Consider the following 19753-nt stretch of genomic DNA (forward strand, 5'->3'; position numbering starts at 1 on the left):
TTAGGGCCGATTTACAGGTACGACTTTGTCGCGTGCGACAAGTTTACGACAGGCCTACGACATGAATTATTTCGTGTAAATAAAACCTAAAACTCGCTTACGACTGTTGTGTTCGTCAAAAAAATTGTCGTAGGATTTTAAAACATGTTTTGAAACGCTGCGACAATCGTAGCCGAAATCGATGGGAAATGATGTATTTTGTGACAAATTTCTACTGAGTAGGGGACGAAGGAGAAGTTTTCTTGCGTCAAAATGGCGGACGAAGTTGTTGTTGACTTATTCACATGAAGTCGTTTCACGAAAAGTACTGAACAGATTAAAGCGAAAAACATCTCGTTAGAAAGTTTTTTCAAAGCGCAGGACAGCTAAAATATTTGTTTACCGTTTGTTAGGGACCGTTCATTTTTTATAAGGTAGGGGGGGCTGGTGGGATTTGGGGGGGGGGCCATGCGAAAAAAAATGGTTTTCGAGGGGGGGGCCATCCCAAAAAAATAAGGGAAAAAGGGGGGGTCACGTGAAATATTTTAGTAAAACTTTAAAATGGCATAATGTTTGAATATCAAAAAAATTGCTATAGAATAAACATAGAAGGCAGGATACAAATTTATTACAAACTTTCCTTCTGCTTTAAAAAAACGATTAGCGACTAAAAGCATTTGTAGCTACTGAAAAGAGGTATTTAACACTGTTATTTTCGAATGCAACTTTCACTGGCACTCATCTTCATCTCCGCTGTCGTCGAGTTCTTCGTCGCCGCTTGTGCTGCTATGGGAGTCTCTTTCACCAATGCTGCAAGAAGCAGTACTGCTTTCCGTCAGAGTGTACTCTTCAGGGTACATGAAGGTGTAAACATAATCTCTGACTTCCCGCTCAAGGTTGGTGGTGATTCTGCTTCTTGCAGCATTGGTGAAATAATTCCCTTCCAAGAGCTGTGCGATGTATGGCCCATCTCTTCTAAATATCGACGTGGCAACATCCTCAACTTTAAGACACTCTACCGGGACGGCCGTTCTAGGAGGGTACACAAGGCATTGTGGAAGATCATTTCCTAGCGGGTTTCCAACACAGATTCCATAAACTCGTTGGACGTTGTTTCCAGTCCGCTTACTCTTTCTTTCATTTGACTTTCTGCGGTTTTCTTTTTTCCATCTCCTTTTGTTGATGTGCTGTTTGAGTATGCCTTTGAGTATGCTGTTATAATTGCTCTTCTTATTTTCTAGTGCTTCCATGTCCTGCGTGACCTTCGTCAACTTAGCTTCTGTACATTTGATCTGTTTTACATTAAAACTGTGGGCAAATTCTTCGCCCTGCTTTAAAGCAAGCCCATTGGACTGAAAGAGTGTGGAATCATGTTCCTTTACATCTTTCAATATGACATTCAACTTTTCCACCATTGCTCTGTGCTCTTTGATGGAGAAGTTCAGTTTTCTTCCATCACTGGGCTTCAACTGGTACCCTTGCATGGAAAACTCACTCGCCCTTTCTGAACAGCCATCCGCACCAAGAAAAATTGCTTCTTTTGCTTGTAAGATGTCAAACTGCCTGGATCGTTCAGCTGTAAACCTTTTCTTAAACGACTCGTCGCTTTCGCCATTATTGCGCATTTTGGAATGAGCCTCTTTCATGATGCTCATGTAGTAATGCGCTCTTTCCCCGATTGGATTAACAATATAAAGAAGAACGAGCATGGAAGTGGCAGGCTGGTTTTATCTGACCCAGAGAGCGTTGCTCTATTTGCAGATAAGTTTATTGTCAAATCGAAGTTTGTGGTGGATTATCTTCAGCATCTTGAAGTGCTGGAATTTAAAAGGAAAAAGAGAGCAGAAGAAAAGGCAAAGTTAAGTAGGGAGGAGGATTATCCTTGGACTGAGTTGTGCGAAGATCTAACCAAGCTTAGAAAGCTACGTGTTCCAGAACTAAACAAGTACTCAAACCACCACGGGCTGAAGCAGCATTTGAAAAGCAGCAAGAGTGAGAAAGTAAAGGCAATTGTAAGACATTCATGCTTGCAGCAGAAGAGTCCTCTCAGAGCTGGCCAACCAACACTGAGAAATGCCAGGACATTGACACAAAATGACAACAGGGCAAGTGCTGACAGCAGTGAAACGGATGAAAGTGACAATGATGAGTACGACAGTGATGCCATTGACTCTGGGGGAGAAGATGACTCAAGTGACGTCACTCTTGCATTCATCAATTCAGATGAGGAAGATGCCAATTAGACGCCAAATGCCACACGCTCAGGGCGAGCCATAACTAGGAGATCCGAAATAGACTTTTCTTTCTTTTGATTTGTTTTTTAAACAACAGCTCTCTGTCGAATAGAGATTGTAAACAGTGTCTTCATAGTGAGCACAATAACGTGAAGTAGGGGGATAAAAGAGAAATATTAAAAAAGTTGAAATCTAAATATTGTTTGTTCAATTTTTTTTGGGGGGGCGAGGTCATTCCAAAAAATGTCCGCTATAAGGGGGGGCCATGTGAAAAAATTGGTAAGCTGAGGGGGGGTCATGCGATTTTTAAATGGTGCTTCCCAAATCCCACCAGCCCCCCCTCCCTCATAAAAAATGAACGGTCCCTTAGAACTGTCGCTCCGTAAATCCCGGTGCAAACTTTTGCATATTTAACTTTGAGAAAATGTCGTGCGCGTGTAAATGGTCTTAAGTCATGTCGTAGGTCTGTCGTAAGCTTGTCGCATGCGTCAAAGTCTTACCGTTCAAATCGGCCCTTATCACTTGAATTCGTGGTTTACTTAACAGGAAATTTAAACGTTTCTATAACGAGCGTCTTTCTTGTTGCCTTTGAGAACCAACAAACAAGTGAGACAGTCATGAAATCCAGTGTTGAAGTCCCAGAGTGTTTCTACAACTTCGTGTCGTACTCTGACGATGAATTGTTCTTGTGTTTTCCTATTGTCTGGTGTTTTTGCTTCGTTATTTTCTCTGTTTTTGCCTGACGAGACGAGGGAGGAATGCTTGGTTTCTTCGTCACGACTTTCGTCTGAGAATTCATTCGACAGAAATTTCGAATGAATGACCGAATGACCACTTTGAAATCTGGTTTCAGGAAAGCATATATTAGTGGATTTACAAGCGAACTAGTCGCTACTGTGAAAAGCGAAATAGGGTCCAAAATACCAGGAAAAAGGTCACGCCGATTCAAAACATGATAGACGGTGGTTGAGTATAAGATCGGCAACCAAGAGAGTAGGAATGCCGTGGAGACTATGCAAAAGACTTTCACCACCTGGGCGTCTGATGAGATACGTCGACGCTCCTTTCTCTGCTCTCTCGCGGATTCAAAGTCTTTCCTCACGGTCAAGCTTCGTCGCACTTGTCTGAAAATCCGAACATAGGCGAAGGTTACAAAGATGTAAGGCAAGACAACGCCAAAGACTTCCAGGCAAACAAGGTACACAATGTGGATTGTTTTGGTGGAATTCTTGTCCCAGGCTAACGGAAGTACGGTGTATATGGCTGGAATCAGCCACGAAGCTACGATGGCCCTTTTGAAAAGCTTCGGTGCGAGATACGGGTAAAGTAGCGGCTTGATTATGGCAACATGGCGATCGTAAGTCGCTGCGCAAATGTTAGCGACGCCAGAGAGTAGTATTATGGCAATGAAGTAGTCTGTCACAAGTGATGTGGGCTTGATGAGTAATGTAGGCAGCAAAACACCTCCCGTAAGGATGTCTGACACAGCGAGTGACAATACCAACCAGTTTGTGTAGGTTCGTAGAGTCTTGTTAAAGCAAATCAGAGCGCAAACGGAACAATTTGCCACAACGATAATAACCGAGAGAATACCAAGAGAAACAGAAACGGAAATCTCTTTCGATGGTTCTGCCATGTTTGTTGCTTGGTTTAACCGTCGCAAGTCATTAGTTGAGAGTGGTTAAATTGAACCATTGATCTTTCCTTGTTCTCAATACATTTAGAAGTGTTTCTCTATCTTAAAACGAGCAGACTTAAACAACATGCAATAAACAGAATTGATGCTAATTCATAATAGATATGAAAATTTTTTGTCCCAGCTGTCTCAATAACTTGCGGGTGGACCATCTGGCTTTTGAGCGAGGGGGGAGTGGGTAATTTGTTACAGGCACGAATGCTTATAACATGCACTAAGAGTCTTTTGGGGGGGGGGCTGGGGGGGACGTGTTTGCCATGCTTTGTTTCGGCTCACTGAACGTGTGTGAATCTTTTTTCGGCATTGTTGCATGAATTTTGGTCTAAACATGATTGCAGGATATCTATATCTTTTCAAAATCACCCACGCTTTCCCTCAAAAGTCAAATGGTTCACCCTTTATTAAAAATTTCCTTTCAAAACATGACAGGAAAGTCAAAAAATGGCATTTTAATGGATTCCCAGGCGCCAGTTTATTATCTGTTTGTCTCAATTACCCAAACAAATATTTGAGCTCACAAACAGCTTGTCGTTGTGTCTGCTATCGTGTCAGGCCCACACTACGCCGGCGGAGTTTGAAAACGGAGCTTTATTTCTACGGTTAGGTCTACCGTCCACACTAACCGTCACGAAAGCGAAATTATAAGCATCGCTCGAGTTTATCTGTTACGATCGCAGCGAGGGTAGCTACCATATGAAACCAGCCTTAAGAATGCTATCTAGGGACCCTTTTAAAAACCATTTCAGTTTTCTTCTGCCACAAAAGTTTTGAGAACAACAAAGGAGTTAGTTAGTCGTGAAATCCTGTGTCGAACGCCCTGAGTATTTTTACAACTTCCTGTCATACTCTGACGATGAATTGCTCTCATGGTTTCCTATAGCTGGTTTTCACATGACGTCACTAAAATTCGAACTACAAAACTATTGATCTTCCTGAGATTTTACTTAAATGATGTATAAGAGCAGCTGAAAACTAATATTCATACAAATTTTCGCTCCGAATGGGTTTTTGGTTTTGTGATACACAACGCTTGAATTTCTAAGCTTTTGCGTGATGCGGCATTTACGTGACGGACTAGAGAGCTGTTATGATGGTTAAAAACGTGTCTTATTTCGGGGAACTTGGCTATCTGAGCAGTTCATGTCTTAGAAAAAGTATTATTTTAATGTTTTAGAGTTTCTCGAGGAATAAATTCACGTTTTTGTAGCAAAACTCAGTGACAGATGTTTCTGTTGGATTTCGGCCGCCATGTTGGTGCCCATATGGATGGGCACCAGCATGGCGTCTCCAAACAAATCTCTGTAAATTTGGGTAAAAAATTTCTCCGCATATCTCGCATAAGAAAAATTGCTGTGACCAGAATTTTGGCGAGAGTCTTTGCATATTTACATTCTTTCATTTCCCAGATTCTGGACTTTATCTATTGACCGGTTTTGATTTCTATTTTGATCTATTTTGAATTGCGTGACACTGAAAACCAGCAATTGTGTGGTCTCAAGTCATTAGTTGAGAGTGGTTAAATTGAACCATTGATCTTTCCTTGTTCTCAACAAATTTAGATGTGTTTCTTTATCCTAAAACAAGCGGATGCAATTGACAGAATTCATGCCAGTTAATAATAGATGTGACAATTTTTTGTCGCAGCTGTCTCACTAACCCAGTTGGGGGTAGATCATTTGACTTTTGAGCGAGGGGGGATGGGTGATTTGTTACAGGCACTAATGTTTGTAACATGCACTAGGAGTATTTTGGGGGGCTGGGGGGACGTGTTTGCCATGCTTTTTTTCGGCTCACTGAACTTGTGCGAATCCTTTTTTGTTGCATGAATTTTTTTTTGGTACAAACACGACTGTATATCTATAATTTTTGTTTTCAAAATCACCCACGCTTTCCCTCGAAAGTCAAATGGTTTACCCCTTATCAAAAATCTTCTTTCAAAACTTGACAGGAAAGTCAAAAAATGACATTTTAATGGATTCCCAGGCGTTTATTATAAATAAAATAAATAACTAAAAGACTTAATTTAACCTGAAAGGCCAATCAGTGATCACTGGATCACTGGTATTAACTGGCGATCAGCATTTACATATAAAATACAGCTATTCATAAAATTGTACTTTAAATACTAAACATTTACATTAAAAATTGCAGCCATTCTGTAGATTATTTAAAAACAAGCATTTAAAAAGAAGAGCAACAACAACAAACAAACAAGCAAAAAATTGAACCTAATTTACGGTACATACATGATTGATACGGTCTTGATCCATTAAAGGCTTAAAAATATGTGTTTTAAACTTAGAAAGAGTTTATGTCAATTGCCCAAACAAATATTTGAGCTCACGAGCAGGTCGTCGTTGTGTCTGCTATGGTGTTAGGCCCTGTCGACACCACGCCGGAGGAGTTTGAAAACGCAGCTTTATTTCTACGGTTAGGTCTACCGTCCACACTAACCGTCACGAAAGCGAAATTATAAGCATCGCTCGAGTTTAGCTATTGCGATCGCAGCGATGGTAGCTACCATATGAAACCAGCCTTAAGAATGCTAGAGACCCTTTTAAAAACCATTTCAGTTTTCTTCTGCCACAAAATTGTTTCCTCTTTCGCAAATTATTATAAGTGAACGTCGACCGCAACGGCGAACTTTTCATGTTTCCAGTTTTAACCACTTATTAACCTAGAGTGAGGTCTTTAGGCGAAAATCTCCAACCAAGACCTTGCCGTATTGACCGAATTTTTGTTTTTCATTCAAAAAGACAAGCCCGAAAGTTAGTATGGGTAGAAGTAGAGAGCTGCTACAAGCGGTGAATTAAGGAAGACCTCCTTCAAACGAGAATTGAGTAAAGTGCGCTTGCAAATTCTCGAAATTGAGATGATTGTTTATATGCGCTATATTGAAATCTCTAAGTATCTCTCGCTCTTTAATTAGTATTAGTATAGAGCCTCTTTTAACCATTTCGTTCTCAATTATTATTGTTAACTCGCTCTGCCTCTACTGTCTTATGTCAACAACCACGTTTTGCTACTTAATTTCTACATTATGTGTTATATATAATATTTTGTTTTAATTTTGTTTATCTACTCAAAAAATTTCTTTAATTTCCTTTTTTTTTCCTGTTATTCTCTCTTTTAACTAAACTAAATAATACTGTTAAAGTAATAGCAGCTCGCACAGAATAGCTTTGCTAGCTGCGAACCACTAAGGCTTGTAATTCAATGATATTTTTACGATAACTGCACAAATTCTCGCGCGCTCATTGGCTAATTTTCATTGTCAATATGCGGACAGACATATGAATTTATAATTTATGCGATGCGTCAACAAGCGAGAGCGGACAATTTACAATTTGTTATCGTTAAAAAACAAATTGACGTCAGTTTTTCATGCGTCTGTCCTGTTATTGACAGTGCATTTCGTCATAACATTGTCAAAGTACTCTGCGGATCCATTCGGCTATCGCCTCGTGATCCACGGCGACTTTGACAATGTTATGACGAAATTCATGATCAATAACCGGACAGACGCATGGAAAACTGACGTCAACTTGTTAAATTTATTACCGTTGCTGACGTGGGTGACTTGACAGGAAGTTTAAACCGTCCTTTAGCGAACGTCGTTCTTTTTCTCATGAGAACAACTAAGGAGATAGTCGTGAAATCCTGTGTCGAAGTCCCAGAGTATTTTTACAACTTCGTGTCATACTCTGACGATGAATTGGTCTCGCGTTTTTTTATTGTCTGGTCTTTTTGCTTCGTTTTCTTCTCCGTTTTTGCCCGACGAGACGAGGAAGGAATGTTAGGTTTCTTGGTCACGACTTTCTTCTGAGAAGTCTTTCGACAGAAATTTTGAATGAACACTTTGAAATCCGGCTTTAGGAAAGCATATATTAGTGGATTTATAAGCGAACTAGTCGCTACTGTGAAAAGCGAAATGATGACCAAAACACCAGGGTTAAGGTCCGGCCGAACCAAAATACTGTTTACGGTAGTTAAGTACAAAATCGGCAACCAAGAGAGTAAGAATGCTGTGGAGGCTATGCAAAAGACTTTCGCCACCTGGGCGTCTGATGAGATACGTCGACGCTCCTTTCTCTGCTCTCTCGCGGATTCAAAGTCTTTCCTCATCGATAAGCTGTGTCGCACTTCTCTGAATATTCGAACATAGGCGAAGGTTACAAAGATGTAAGGCAAGACAACGCCAAGGAACTCCAAGCAAACAAGGTACACAATGTGGATTGTTTTGGTAGGATCCTTGTCCCAGGCTAACGGAAGTACGGTGTATATGGTTGGAATCAGCCACGAAACTACGATGGCTCTTTTGAAAAACGTCGGTGCACGATACCGATAGACTAGTGGCTTGATTATAGCAACATAGCGATCGTAAGTCACGGCGCAAATGTTAGCGACGCCAGAGAGTAGTATTAGGGTAATGAAGTAGTCTGTCACAAGCGATTTGGGCTTGATGAGTAATATAGGTAGCAAAACACCTCCTGTTAGAATGTCTGACACAGCGAGTGACAATACCAACCAGTTTGTGTAGGTTCGTAGAGTCTTGTTAAAACAAACCAGAGCGCAAACGGAACAATTTGCCACCACGATAACAACCGAGAGAATACCAAGAGAAACAGAAACGTAAATCTCCTTCGATGGCTCGGCCATGTTTGTTGCTTGGTTTAACCGTCTCAAGTCATTAGTTGAGAGTGGTTAAATTGAACCATTGATCTTGCCTTGTTCTTAATACATTTAGAAGTGTTTCTTTATCCTAAAACCAGCAGACTTAATGTGGCTCAAGACAGTTTTCAGTGTTTAGATTTTGATGGGTCGTTATAACCACTTTTTATCTCTTGAGGCCAATATCAATATTAATTTCACTTCGCGGAGCGAAGTTGTAAGTGCCGCTCGAGTTTTTCTGTTGCGATCGTAGCTACCATATGGAAACCAGCCTTAAAATTGCTATCTAGTCGAACTTAGCTTTCTTCTGTCATAAAATTGTTTTCTCTGTCAAAGTTTTTTTCAAGAGAACGTGAACCGCAATGGCGAGTTTCCAGTTTGAATACGTATTGAGCTGCAAATCTTATTTCTGACACATGGTAGCTGTGAAATTCGTAGATAAATAACGATAATAACGATAATAACGAGTTAATGTAAAATAAAAGAGTTATGGTGGGAAAGAATTTCCTCGCCGTGAACGTCCATGTTTTTGTAAATTCCGCTGACCACTGCATAAAGCCTTCGCGTATTTCCTCGTGGAACCCTTCGGTCCCTTCGCGGCTGACAATGTGGACAATGAAAATGTCAAAAGCTGCTAATGGATCTTTCGCGTTTGGAGTCCCACAAGCTCTGGAAATTTTAAAACAACAACAGCAACAAAATGTTTTGTATCATTAAATAATAAATTGAAGAAAACGACAACAATTTGGCCCACAAGAAACGTGAAAGATTTAAACCGCCGCAAAGTATTGATGATAAAGATTATCAATTTGCATTATTTTTTCAGGAATCAGCGAAGAAAATAGAAATTGTCAAGCAAGTACAGAGTATTGTCATTAATAGTGAAAGGTTAGTTTGCTCTCAGGGAAGGAAGGAAGGCTTCTGGAAGAGTGAGAAGAAGGGTGGGAGGGAGGGAGGGAGGGAGGGAGGGAGGGAGGGAGGGAGGGGCTAGAGGGAGGAAGCGGAGATAGAGGGGAAGTGAGGGGTGGAGAGGGAGGATGGGATTGAGTAAGAGACGGTGGGAGGGGGAGAGAAAAGAGAGAGAGATGAGAAGAGAAACTGCAGTTTTAACAAATCAATGAATGCTATTCTTCACACATTTTTTGATCGTAGATAATGTTCATTGTCATCACTGATCGGCCATGAAAGTTTCTCGGCACTCCCCCATCCAATCTTCCTCTCTTCCTTGAATGCCACGTCACTTTGTATCAACTTTTCAATAACTCTCATGTTTCACCACGAGGTCGTCGTGCGCTGTGTGAACTTTATTAAGAGCTGCGATACTCAGTTGCATTGCACAGCCAAGGCACAATCCAGTTTAATGTTGTATGTACACTGCTAACAAAACTTTCCTGTTCAGGGTTGCTTCCTTTCAAGATAACGTCACCGATCTTTTTCTGTTACTTCAGGGAAACGTGAAAATTAAAATTTATTTTCTTCTAAGAAATGTTCTGTTTAGTTGTCACTCAACCTGCCGATTTTGACAATGTGTGCTCTTGACAACGACCGCTTTATTGTGGGCAGTAAAAATTACGTTCTTCAAATGTAATTAAAGCAAAATTTAAAGCGTAAACTAGTCTCTTTTCTTTTCGTTGGTCGTGGTTGATGAAAAGTCCGGGAATGGTTGTGTTCTCCATGGCTTGCAGACGTCCTTATTTTTGCAAAGCTGCACTTGCTCCAGGCTCTATATTGTTATTTTATTGTTAAGTTTCGTGTGTTTTCCTAATCAAAGTGTGTTAATTTTCAGTTTAAAAGATGACTTAAGGGACTGTGGAGTTATCCAAGCGCTGTGCCGCCTGCTGAGTTTAAACAGAGACCCCTTGATTCTACAGCACGTCCTAGCAAGTCTCGCATCTTTATCATTCGAAAATGAAAGGTGAGCTTACTTTGAAAAGCCCGTATGCGGCTAGAGGAGGAGGCGGCGTGGCCGAGTGGTTAGGGCGCCGGACTTGAAATCCAGAGGTCGCGGGTTCAAGTCCCGCTTTGACCACTTAGCTGGAGTTGTTTCTCAGTAGACCGTTGTTCAAGTCCTGTTTGTATATAGCGAACAGGTCTGCCTCCTGCCAATTGGGATCTTAAAGCCCATCATGTTTAGTTGTTGTTTTTGTTCTTCTCAGTTTAAGTGGTATTCTGGTGAACTAGCTAGGTGTAGCTAAGCGCATTCACCACTATAAACAACAGCATTTTAACACTTTTGTTTTTTGAATTTTGGAGATGACGTTAATTTTGTTTCTTCAAACAACACTTCATACTCACATTATAAGGCCGACTACAACAGTACAAAAAAATGTCTTTATCACTGTTTGTTTTCAGTAACTGCGATGAAGTTAGAAACCAAGGTGGACTTCAAATGATGTGCTATCTTTTAGGAAAGGTGCGACGACAAACATCTTAAATGTCTGTTTGCCTTTTAGAATTTTCCAAATTGAATGATGTAACTTACCTTCCCGCTGTTTGGTTTGACATTTGTTCCTAGATTAGCGACAGCGCTGCTCAAGAAAGCTTAGCCTGGGCTTTGAAGAATCTTTCAGTTACAGAAAGGTGACTAGCATTAACCTATTTACTCATTCGCCAGGGAAAACGTGTTCTTTCCTAATAGGGCATTGCTTTCGTTAACTTTATCTTCTTGTCTTTGCAAAATTCGTTTAGTGCCTTGTAGGATTATTGCAGAGCTATCTTTATCTGACGTTTCTTTTTATCCACCCTTGTTAAACTGTCGTACATAATAGTAATAATAAAGTCTAATAAACTCAACATTCACTGTTACCCTCAAGACGACGTCATAGATTTAGCAATGTTGCCCGCTCAGAGACCATTGGCGTGAAACAATTTTATTGTAACTGTCATGTGACCTCGAAGTAACCAATAAGGGAGCGTGCTCTTGGGTAAATTTTACAATTTAAGATCAGACATTTTCTCATCTCTCATCTTTTCTGTTTTTGCTGTTCCTTTACTTTCTCTTTCATTTCTTCGTTCTTCTATCAGATATTTGTATTCTTTCTCGTTCACTCGTTATTCTAAGCGTAGCTTATGATTCTCTAATAGGAATCAAAATGAGGCCAGGATTCGTGGCGGTATCAAGGCTTTGTGCGAACTTCTAAAGAACGCCTCTGATGAAAAAGTAAGTTGTATCTCTTTGATTTGACACGCGCAACTGCAGTTTGCTCGTGGACTAACCAATCCAGCAGGCACTGTTAGGACTAAACGGACTAGAATCGGAGAGCTTTCGGGTCCTACGAAGACTAAACGAACCACGATTGGAAAGCTTTCGGGTCGACCTTCGCGAACTACGAGGGCTAGTTGAACCATACTATGAGGACTAACCGAACCAGAAACGGAAAGCTGTCGGTGTTGTACGACTAACGAGAACTTACCGATCTTACGTCGGTAAACCTTTGGGTACCACGAGGACTAACCTCGTTCTCAGGGTCTCTCCTCTGGGGACGAGGTTGCACGTGGACTATTTGAACTAGAATGGAAGAGCTTAATACATGTACTCCGAAGACTAACCGGACCACAATCGGAAAGCCTTCGAGTTACACGAGGGCTAGTTGAAGCCTTCGACAAACAAGACTTTTTGGTGCTGTGATTTCAGGTCCTGGAGAGAGCAGCTTGGGCTGTTGGATCTCTTGCTCAGGACAATGACAGGTAAAGGAGTGTTGTAACTGTTGTATTTGCTTGAAAAGTTGGATCACAGTTTCTTGTCGTGTGTGTTGTTCAGTAGTGCAGCAGCTCTCGTAAGCTTGTAATTCTATTTGTCGTCATTGCAGCAGCTGTTATTGTGTTGGGGCTAGGGGGCATTGTTTCTGTTGTTTGTTGTTTTGTCCTTTCAAAGGGTTTCAAGCCATTCATGTGAGACCTTACGAGAGCTGCAGCATGGCGCGTGTTGTTTAGATTTAAAACGTAAGGAATAGTTTATTTCGATTATCAAAACAGAAATTATCTGTGCTCGTGCAAACTTTGCGTCTACAGCTCGTGCTTTGTAATAGTCGAGAGAAACACAGAACTACGGCTTTCTTACAGGTTGTTTTGAATTAAGAATTAGATTATTCGCTGTTGATTTCTGTGAGGTGATAGTTGATCAAGGCAAAGGCCGAATCAAGTATCACCTCAGAAATCAACAGCGAATAATTTAAATAATAGAAACACTCGTGAAGTTTGGAAGAACCCGGAAAAGCAGTGGAAACACTCGCCTATCGCTCGTGTTCCCACAGCATTTTTCTTTCTCTGAATGAATGAAAGACTTTATCAGTTTAAGTGTAATAAGTATTCAGTTAGCTTTAAAAAAAACTAATTGGGGACACTATTTCACTATCTCAAACTTACACTCGTGTTTATAACTCGATACAAAAACGGAGAACGTTTTCTATTTCTTAAGCATTAAACAACAGTGTAACTCTGTTTGTGTGATCACCGACGGGACGTAGAAATCTTGATTGTAATTTGATTCTGAATCCCCGTTGATGGTCTGCAGTAGAACGAACACAACTCTTTCATCGAAATAAAGTATTTCATGTGTATGTTATACTATTATAAACAAACAAAGAATAATGTTTTCCCTACAGCAATTGCCAAGCCGTACAGGAATGTGGTGGCCTTAAGACTCTCTGTGAGCTGGTAACACAGACAGTCAACGAAAATGTTTTAGAACGTACAACGTGGACACTTGGAATGCTAGCTATTGACTTAAAGTGAGTGCAGGTTACTCCGTTGTTGTTGTTGTTGTTTGCGGGTGTTTTTTTTTTTTGTCAACCACATTTTGTTGTTTTATAATGATGTCGCGCACATTCGACCTAGCTGACTTCCGTGCAGGCAGACGTCATGTTGCTTAGCAACGCTATTGCTATAAAGCGCGGGCTCAATATTTGTTAACCTGTCGTAAGAGGGTGTAACTTAGCACAGAAAATCTTTTCATTGTAGAGAAATATTTTCGCCAATATTTCATTTGGAACATTCTTTACTTTTCTTCAGAAACCGCAATTTCATTCGTCAGTATGGAGGTATAGAGAACATTTGCAAAAAACTCCAGGAATCTCCATCACAGCAGGTAGGACCATGTAAAACTTTTATTTATGTGGCTCGATCAGAAACAGAAGTACATTGCTAGAGAGACAAAATTGTAAACCATGACTCTCCTATACTGTCGTGTTGTTTTTGTTTGTTGTTGTTTTTGTTTGTTTTTTTCGTATTCCAACCCTGCCCATTAGTGTCCCCCTCCTTCCCCCACTCTAGTTCCCCCTTTCTTTCCTTCCTCCAAATCTCAGTGACCTTAGTAGAATTCATATTTTAGAAAGCAGGACACTCCAAGCATTTTAACGCACTTCATATTGTTTTAAATCAGGTCATAAAACAATGCGCTCTGACACTGAAGACTCTCGCTAGCAACAACCAGTACAACAGAGATATTATGATGAGACTTGGAATGATTGGAACACTACGGAGGTTAGTCGTGTGTACGTAGGTAGGTAAAGTGTGCATACGGGCCAGGTGGCTCATCAGGCCGGAGCTTATCCCGGTTTCTGTAGCATGAAGCGACTAAGGGTATTCCTACTCCCCCCTGGATGGGATGCTAGTCCATCGCAGGGTTACACCCAGCGTTAAGTGCGTCCGCACCCATTTATACGACTGGATGGTCCTTGGCCAGGGCTCGAACGCAGACCGCTCGATCCGGAGACGAGCGCAATAACCATAAGGACACCGCGCCTCCGAGTAGTCATGTGTACACTGTGGACATTTTCTTGTTTGCGTTTTCATTTTTTTCTTTGCGCAGCTGAGATAGTACTTTTTTATCTATTTAGTTGACAGATTTCGGGAAAAAGAAGTTTCTTTTCTCGAAAAACGCGGAAGACACATTTTTTATGCGTCTGTCTGCCGTTTTATTAGGAATGCGGAGTTTCTATGCTATCCTAGAATAACTGCGTGGATAATTTGTTATTTATGTTATCCGATAAGAAAGTAGTCTTACCTGAAGGTTGTTGGTTGGTTGGTTGGTTTGTTTGTTTGTTTGTTTGTTTGTTTGTTTGTTTGTTTTCATTGTCAAAACTTCCCCTAGTAAGTGTCGCAGGTGGCGCGAGGAGCTCATGTTCGCGCGCGAAGCGCAAGCGTCGTGTGAGTGTCATCCGCGCATGTCATGGTACGTGCGTGTTTACCTTCTTTCCGAACCTTTATAATGGGACAGCTGTCATAACTTACCCCATTACCTCTCTTGTTTTTCTAGCTTTATGACTGATGAAACGCAGCGTTTAGGTATCATCTCGCGCCGTGTATGCGGGGATTTATTACAACGGCTCCTTGGGTCAGCGGCCGGCAATTTTGAGAGCACCAATGCACAAGTTCCAACGCCTGTTAGTAGGACCCAGGGATGCTCGACCTCTCCTGGCAGCGACAAAAACCAAGATTCTGAAAATAGAGTGGTTAATGGCCTGGTAGATAATGAGGTTAATGGTGGTGGTGATGAGTTAGATGATCTACCGCCATTGGAAGGGGAGGACAGTGACAAAGAGAATGAGAACGCTGCGTCTGTGAATGCTTCGTCACCAGCTAGTGTATCTGCAAAAGCAGCTGCCAAAGATAATGTAAGGATTCAAAAAACTGCCGGTGCTTCAGCAAGACCGATAAATCACTCAAGGCCTTCTACTGTGGAAGACGCAAATGTAGTGCCATTTAGGTTGGTGTGTTTATATGAGTTTCTTTCCGACACTAACTTGGATATTCCTCACTAAATGAATGTTCGTTTCTTTTCCTCGGTATAAAGCTTACATCCAAAAACAGTTTGGTCACAAACAAGGGAACTGGTGCGAGTTTGTGTGAAGCTGCGCGGTGTGGAGAGACAGCAGACCGAGATTACTGCTCGCAGGCTCTTATTTAGGTTAGTTTGGCTTATTTCCTTATTAACTCGCCAATTTCACGTCAAGTGTCAGGCATATAACGTTACAAAGTTTCCCGTTTTGCCCATCGAAGTTGCGAAAACTTTTATGATGGTATTTTCTCGTTCATCAGAAGATAGGTCTTGAAACTCATCAGTATAAACGAGATGGACGGCTCTGTTTGTTTGTTGTCTTTTTTCCTTAAGCTCAATACACCTTATTCCAAAATGGCCGCCATTTTAGTATTCTTTTGTTTACTTGCAAATTAGCCCTTGTTGCCTCGTTCTTAAACTCGAAATTCAAAAGAATATTTTCCCTTAAACGAGGCAACAAGGGCTAATTTGCACGTAAACAAAAGAATACTAAAATTGAGGCCATTTTGGAATAAGGTGTATGTACACACAGTGGCACAGATATTATCACGTGGACGGCTTAAGCGGCTTTGCACAGACGTGTACGTAGGTACATTTTCATTTTTCATGGAAACTTCCACGCGCGGGATCATGCGCGATAACATCTGCGGGAGAACTGGGTACGATCTCTAAAAATAGCTTTTTCCTGTCTTACTTGGCCATAATATTGTCGTTTTTTACCAGAACGCAGATGGGGAGCTCACTGTACGAACTCGACTTGGAATTGTTTGAAGACATCGATTCTGAGGTGAGAAATTATTTTATCGTTGGTACACCGACTGATATATTTATTTCCACTGTTCTCGCGTTGCTCCGTGGGTTTTTCTCAGGGGTCTCAGCTTTTCTTCCCTCCACAGAAACCAACACTTCTAAATTCCAGTTCGATCTGGAAACAATGAACGAAGAGCCTCTCCGTGGGATGTGCCACTGCAAATTCCTATCCATTCTATTTCAATTTATTTTATTATTAATTTTCATTTATTTGACCATTGCAGCGTAGCGTGGTGGTGGTGAAAGGCGCCGAGGTGCAAATTTTGCTCAAGAAGAGAAACCATGCGGTGTGGACGCGGCTACTGAGGAGTAAAGAAAAGGTAAGGAAATACGGGCGTAAAAACCCGATAAAAAAAAGTCTCTCCGTGTTCAATTCGTGCTCTGCAAGGGAAAAGTCTGGGATTTGACCCCATGGCTTTACTGAGATTTGTGTAAAATCATGGCTGGTTTTCACTCGTACACGAAAGTTCAAATCCAATCAACGAGTAACATACTACACGAATCTCTGTGATCAGGCGCGTTCTTCGAGCGGGAGATGAATCGCAATAAAGATGTTTGTTTGCTCAAGCTACTTTCTCAAGCTTTTTTTCCACGAATCCACCGTCTGACATAAATGCGGTGAACCTATCGCCAGAAATAAATAAGTAATGGTAATAGGACTGAATGGAGTCCAATTCGATCTGTTATCATAAAAGTGATAACAAAATCGGACGACCGCACAGCGGGGATCCGATTTGTTTATCACGAGTATGATTACAGACCGAATTGGACGACACGAAGTCTTATTGGTAACTTTGATTACCTCGAGCTTCTAGGGGGACAAAATCATAAACTTCTCGTGCTTCACCATTAACGTGTTGTTTTTGCGCCTCAGTTGCCGTATGTCTCAATTGACTTTGATCGGTGGGAGGTTTGGTCCTCATCCGAAGAAGACGAAGGCGACGACAATACGAACGCTCGAGTAGAGCCCTCAAACCCGAGTAATTCCCGACGGGATTCCGATGATAGAGGACGGAGCAAGCAGGTGTTATTGCCAGAAATGCTTGTTAGCGATTCTGACTCTGATGAAGAAAGCGTGGCGTCGGATATAGACTGTTTGGACTTCCGCTGACGGAATGGCATCGTGAATAGCCATTTTGGTGTTTCCTTAGGATGCCCAAGCAATTGCGTGCAGAAAAGTAACAGCCGTGGTACTAGTGACTATATAAAACAAAGTTCGCCCTCCTTGTCCCATAGCCAGATGTGAATAAGAGAGTGCGCTTGGGAGACGGGGAAGTTTGCATGAACCAGAGGAGTAATTTCTCTTAAAATGTCATCTCTTGTTTGCATCAGACTTAGTAAACACGAAGCGATAATTTTCTATTCTATTTTTATAGAAATATGTCTGAAGTAAAGCTAAGAAATATGACACCAAGTCATCCATTTTATTTAGCTTCATATAAACCAACCGAGTGGTTAAACAAAGCAAATTACAAAACGGCCTCTTAGTTTTGCAAACTGGAATTAATTAAGTATTGTTTTGTTTTCCTGGACAGGAAGTGTTCCTCGTTTTACACTGTTCGTTGTTCTCTCGCGGTTTTCACATTTTATATCCTCGAGTCTCCAGTTTTTGTATTGTTATGCAAATGTACTGAAGAAATTTTACTTGATCAGTAATTGTAAAACGTAAATTCAGCAGAATGGAGTTAAGTTTTGTTAACGTGATCATGAACATTCTTCTTGATATTTAATTTTGTATATTGATTCTACAGTGTACTAATAAAGAAGTAAACTTAGTTGATTATAATCACTTTACAGTCGTGAATTCCAAAGAAAATTCAAGGAAGTAAAATCAGTCAAAGTCTTCATAGACTGCTGGCAATCTGTTTTGCTCTCGAAATTCAGCAGGGATTAAGAGACAAGACGCTTTAGCCTAAAGGGGAATGGGACGAGACATGGCGCGGCACGCACGAAATGAAAAATAACTCGCCTTCTCTCCCTAGCCATACAGCCCGTCTCGCCTTCGTCCCCACTCGGCCACGGCCATACCACCCTTTTGCGTTCGCGATGACGAAACACTCGTCTAAGTGACCTTTAGCGAAAAAAACCGACTGTCAGCAGTCCAAAGTCTTCAAGGATTCAATGGCATTCAAACCCATAAACTCGCGATACGTTCAGGGACGCATCGTTTCATCTGTCATGAAGCGTTTACTGGATTGAGACTTGAAACAGCGTACAATAAAATGCTCCGTAGAATTTGGTTGTAATTTCTCAAACTTGAATTAAGTTAAACGGGCTTGGATCGTTTCAAGCTAAGCGAGGTAAACAGAGCGGTTATCAGCTGATTATTTGTCACCCTCGGAGTTGGAATTTCCAGAACATTTCCTCAGCACCTCAACACATTCACTGACATTTGACAAGTTTAATGATGCCGTCCCTAATCTGGGAGTTTCCCCTGTAATACAACACGGCGTTTATACCAGAGCAAAGAGTAGCGATTGGGAAGAACAATGGCTCCACAAATATGTGGAAATTCCATGACAGAATCTGTGATAAACCCACTAAAAACCCCATAGGGAGGATAATCAGAGCCAGAAAACTAACCACGTGACGAGTAGTGACTGCCAGCTGGCGCTCGACTGTGTTATGACGGGTAACAGCATTTACTCGAGCGCTTTCTTCCATTGCGTGCGCCACCGCATTGTTGTGCTTGCGAAGGGCCACTAGAGTTGTCAACTGGACAACTATAATCGCACAGGACGAGACGACAACATAACACGCTTCAAAGACCTCGAGCGCTCTGAGAGGAAACAAGTGCACTTGCCTCAACACCACCATTGCAGTTGAAGTCAGCCACACCGCGCAGGACGCGCAGATTGCATGCTGTTTCGTCACGGTAGTTTTGTACCACATGGGTTTAGCGACAGCTAAGTAGCGATCCCCGCTCATCACGGCAAGATTACCCAGCGTAGAAAACAAGCACAAAAAGAAAGACGTTACCATGAGAGGTGAATCCCAATCGCTGCGATTTGAACACACCTTGCCATTCAGCAACTCTGCGACCCTGAATCTTACGTACACAGGCGTTACCAGCCCTCCCCACAGAACATCCGTCAGGGTCAAACCACACAGCAACAGAAACCCTGGCCTGATTCGAAGTCCACCCCGGAGAATGGCAATCAGGATAAGCCCGTTTGACAGGAAGCACCAGAGACCTAGCAGAGTGGTGACCGGTGTGAGCAAGAAGTTAGAGTAGTAAAAGAAGTGTAGCTGAACAGTTTGTGCAATTCCTGGTAAAAAACACGGTCGCCCCGTCTGCTGTTCTGCCAAGTCCGCCGGCAAAACGACCTGCGTGATATTCGAAGTCAAGTTTGATTCCATATTCACGCTCTGCAAACAAAGGGAAAAAAGCTTAAAATTTTAATTCTCCTTACAGCTCGCCACACAAATATCTTAATGTTACTTCTGAGAACTTGGCGGTACATCAAGACCATACTCTCTATGGATGACTTTCAGTTTGTATTCATGACACTTGCGCTTAACAGCCTATACAACAACTTTAAGGAAAATCGCATTTCGTAAAATTACATTAGATCAGCGCCGGAC

At 41.6% G+C, this 19753-nt stretch overlaps 4 protein-coding genes and 1 non-coding gene across 5 annotated transcripts in view; 2 read left to right on the forward strand and 3 right to left on the reverse strand.

Annotated features, from left to right (window-relative positions):
* LOC110060814 (uncharacterized) overlaps positions 1 to 17954 on the forward strand; it is a 67043-nt gene extending 49089 nt beyond the window's left edge. Inside the window, exons 30-43 of the mRNA XM_089297336.1 lie at positions 9407 to 9468; positions 10367 to 10495; positions 10933 to 10993; positions 11096 to 11160; positions 11665 to 11740; positions 12215 to 12267; positions 13185 to 13310; positions 13591 to 13666; positions 13961 to 14061; positions 14837 to 15286; positions 15374 to 15487; positions 16082 to 16145; positions 16393 to 16488; positions 17043 to 17954. Of these exons, the coding sequence (XP_089153462.1) occupies positions 9407 to 9468; positions 10367 to 10495; positions 10933 to 10993; positions 11096 to 11160; positions 11665 to 11740; positions 12215 to 12267; positions 13185 to 13310; positions 13591 to 13666; positions 13961 to 14061; positions 14837 to 15286; positions 15374 to 15487; positions 16082 to 16145; positions 16393 to 16488; positions 17043 to 17279 (1710 nt within the window). The 3' untranslated portion in view covers positions 17280 to 17954. The remainder of the gene's footprint in view (positions 1 to 9406; positions 9469 to 10366; positions 10496 to 10932; positions 10994 to 11095; positions 11161 to 11664; positions 11741 to 12214; positions 12268 to 13184; positions 13311 to 13590; positions 13667 to 13960; positions 14062 to 14836; positions 15287 to 15373; positions 15488 to 16081; positions 16146 to 16392; positions 16489 to 17042) is intronic.
* On the reverse strand, positions 2277 to 4064 carry LOC149106682 (histamine H2 receptor-like). Its single transcript, XM_089298357.1, has one exon. It carries the CDS (start codon positions 3847 to 3849, stop codon positions 2863 to 2865), a length of 987 nt encoding a protein of 328 aa, XP_089154483.1. The 5' UTR covers positions 3850 to 4064; the 3' UTR covers positions 2277 to 2862.
* On the reverse strand, positions 7356 to 8568 carry LOC149106683 (trace amine-associated receptor 7d-like). Its single transcript, XM_089297340.1, has one exon. It carries the CDS (start codon positions 8566 to 8568, stop codon positions 7594 to 7596), a length of 975 nt encoding a protein of 324 aa, XP_089153466.1. The 3' UTR covers positions 7356 to 7593.
* On the forward strand, positions 10540 to 10609 carry Trnas-uga (transfer RNA serine (anticodon UGA)). The gene has a single exon. It is a non-coding gene; the product is annotated as a tRNA-Ser (tRNA).
* Positions 17955 to 18343: 389 nt separating the features above from the next.
* On the reverse strand, positions 18344 to 19571 carry LOC110062237 (uncharacterized). The gene has a single exon (XM_020769118.2). The coding sequence runs from the start codon at positions 19526 to 19528 to the stop codon at positions 18551 to 18553; it is 978 nt and encodes a 325-aa protein (XP_020624777.2). The 5' UTR covers positions 19529 to 19571; the 3' UTR covers positions 18344 to 18550.
* Between the last annotated feature and the right edge of the window lie 182 nt (positions 19572 to 19753).

Source organism: Orbicella faveolata, unplaced genomic scaffold (genome assembly GCF_042242905.1).
Source record: "Orbicella faveolata isolate gen_17 unplaced genomic scaffold, um_ofav_v1 contig_3, whole genome shotgun sequence".
NCBI lineage: Eukaryota > Metazoa > Cnidaria > Anthozoa > Scleractinia > Merulinidae > Orbicella > Orbicella faveolata.

Bases quoted from the DNA above. Each gene is read 5' to 3' on its own strand.
- LOC149106683 (XM_089297340.1), bottom strand. From the start codon at position 8,568: ATGGCCGAGCCATCGAAGGAGATTTACGTTTCTGTTTCTCTTGGTATT.
- LOC149106682 (XM_089298357.1), bottom strand. From the start codon at position 3,849: ATGGCAGAACCATCGAAAGAGATTTCCGTTTCTGTTTCTCTTGGTATT.
- LOC110062237 (XM_020769118.2), bottom strand. From the start codon at position 19,528: ATGGAATCAAACTTGACTTCGAATATCACGCAGGTCGTTTTGCCGGCG.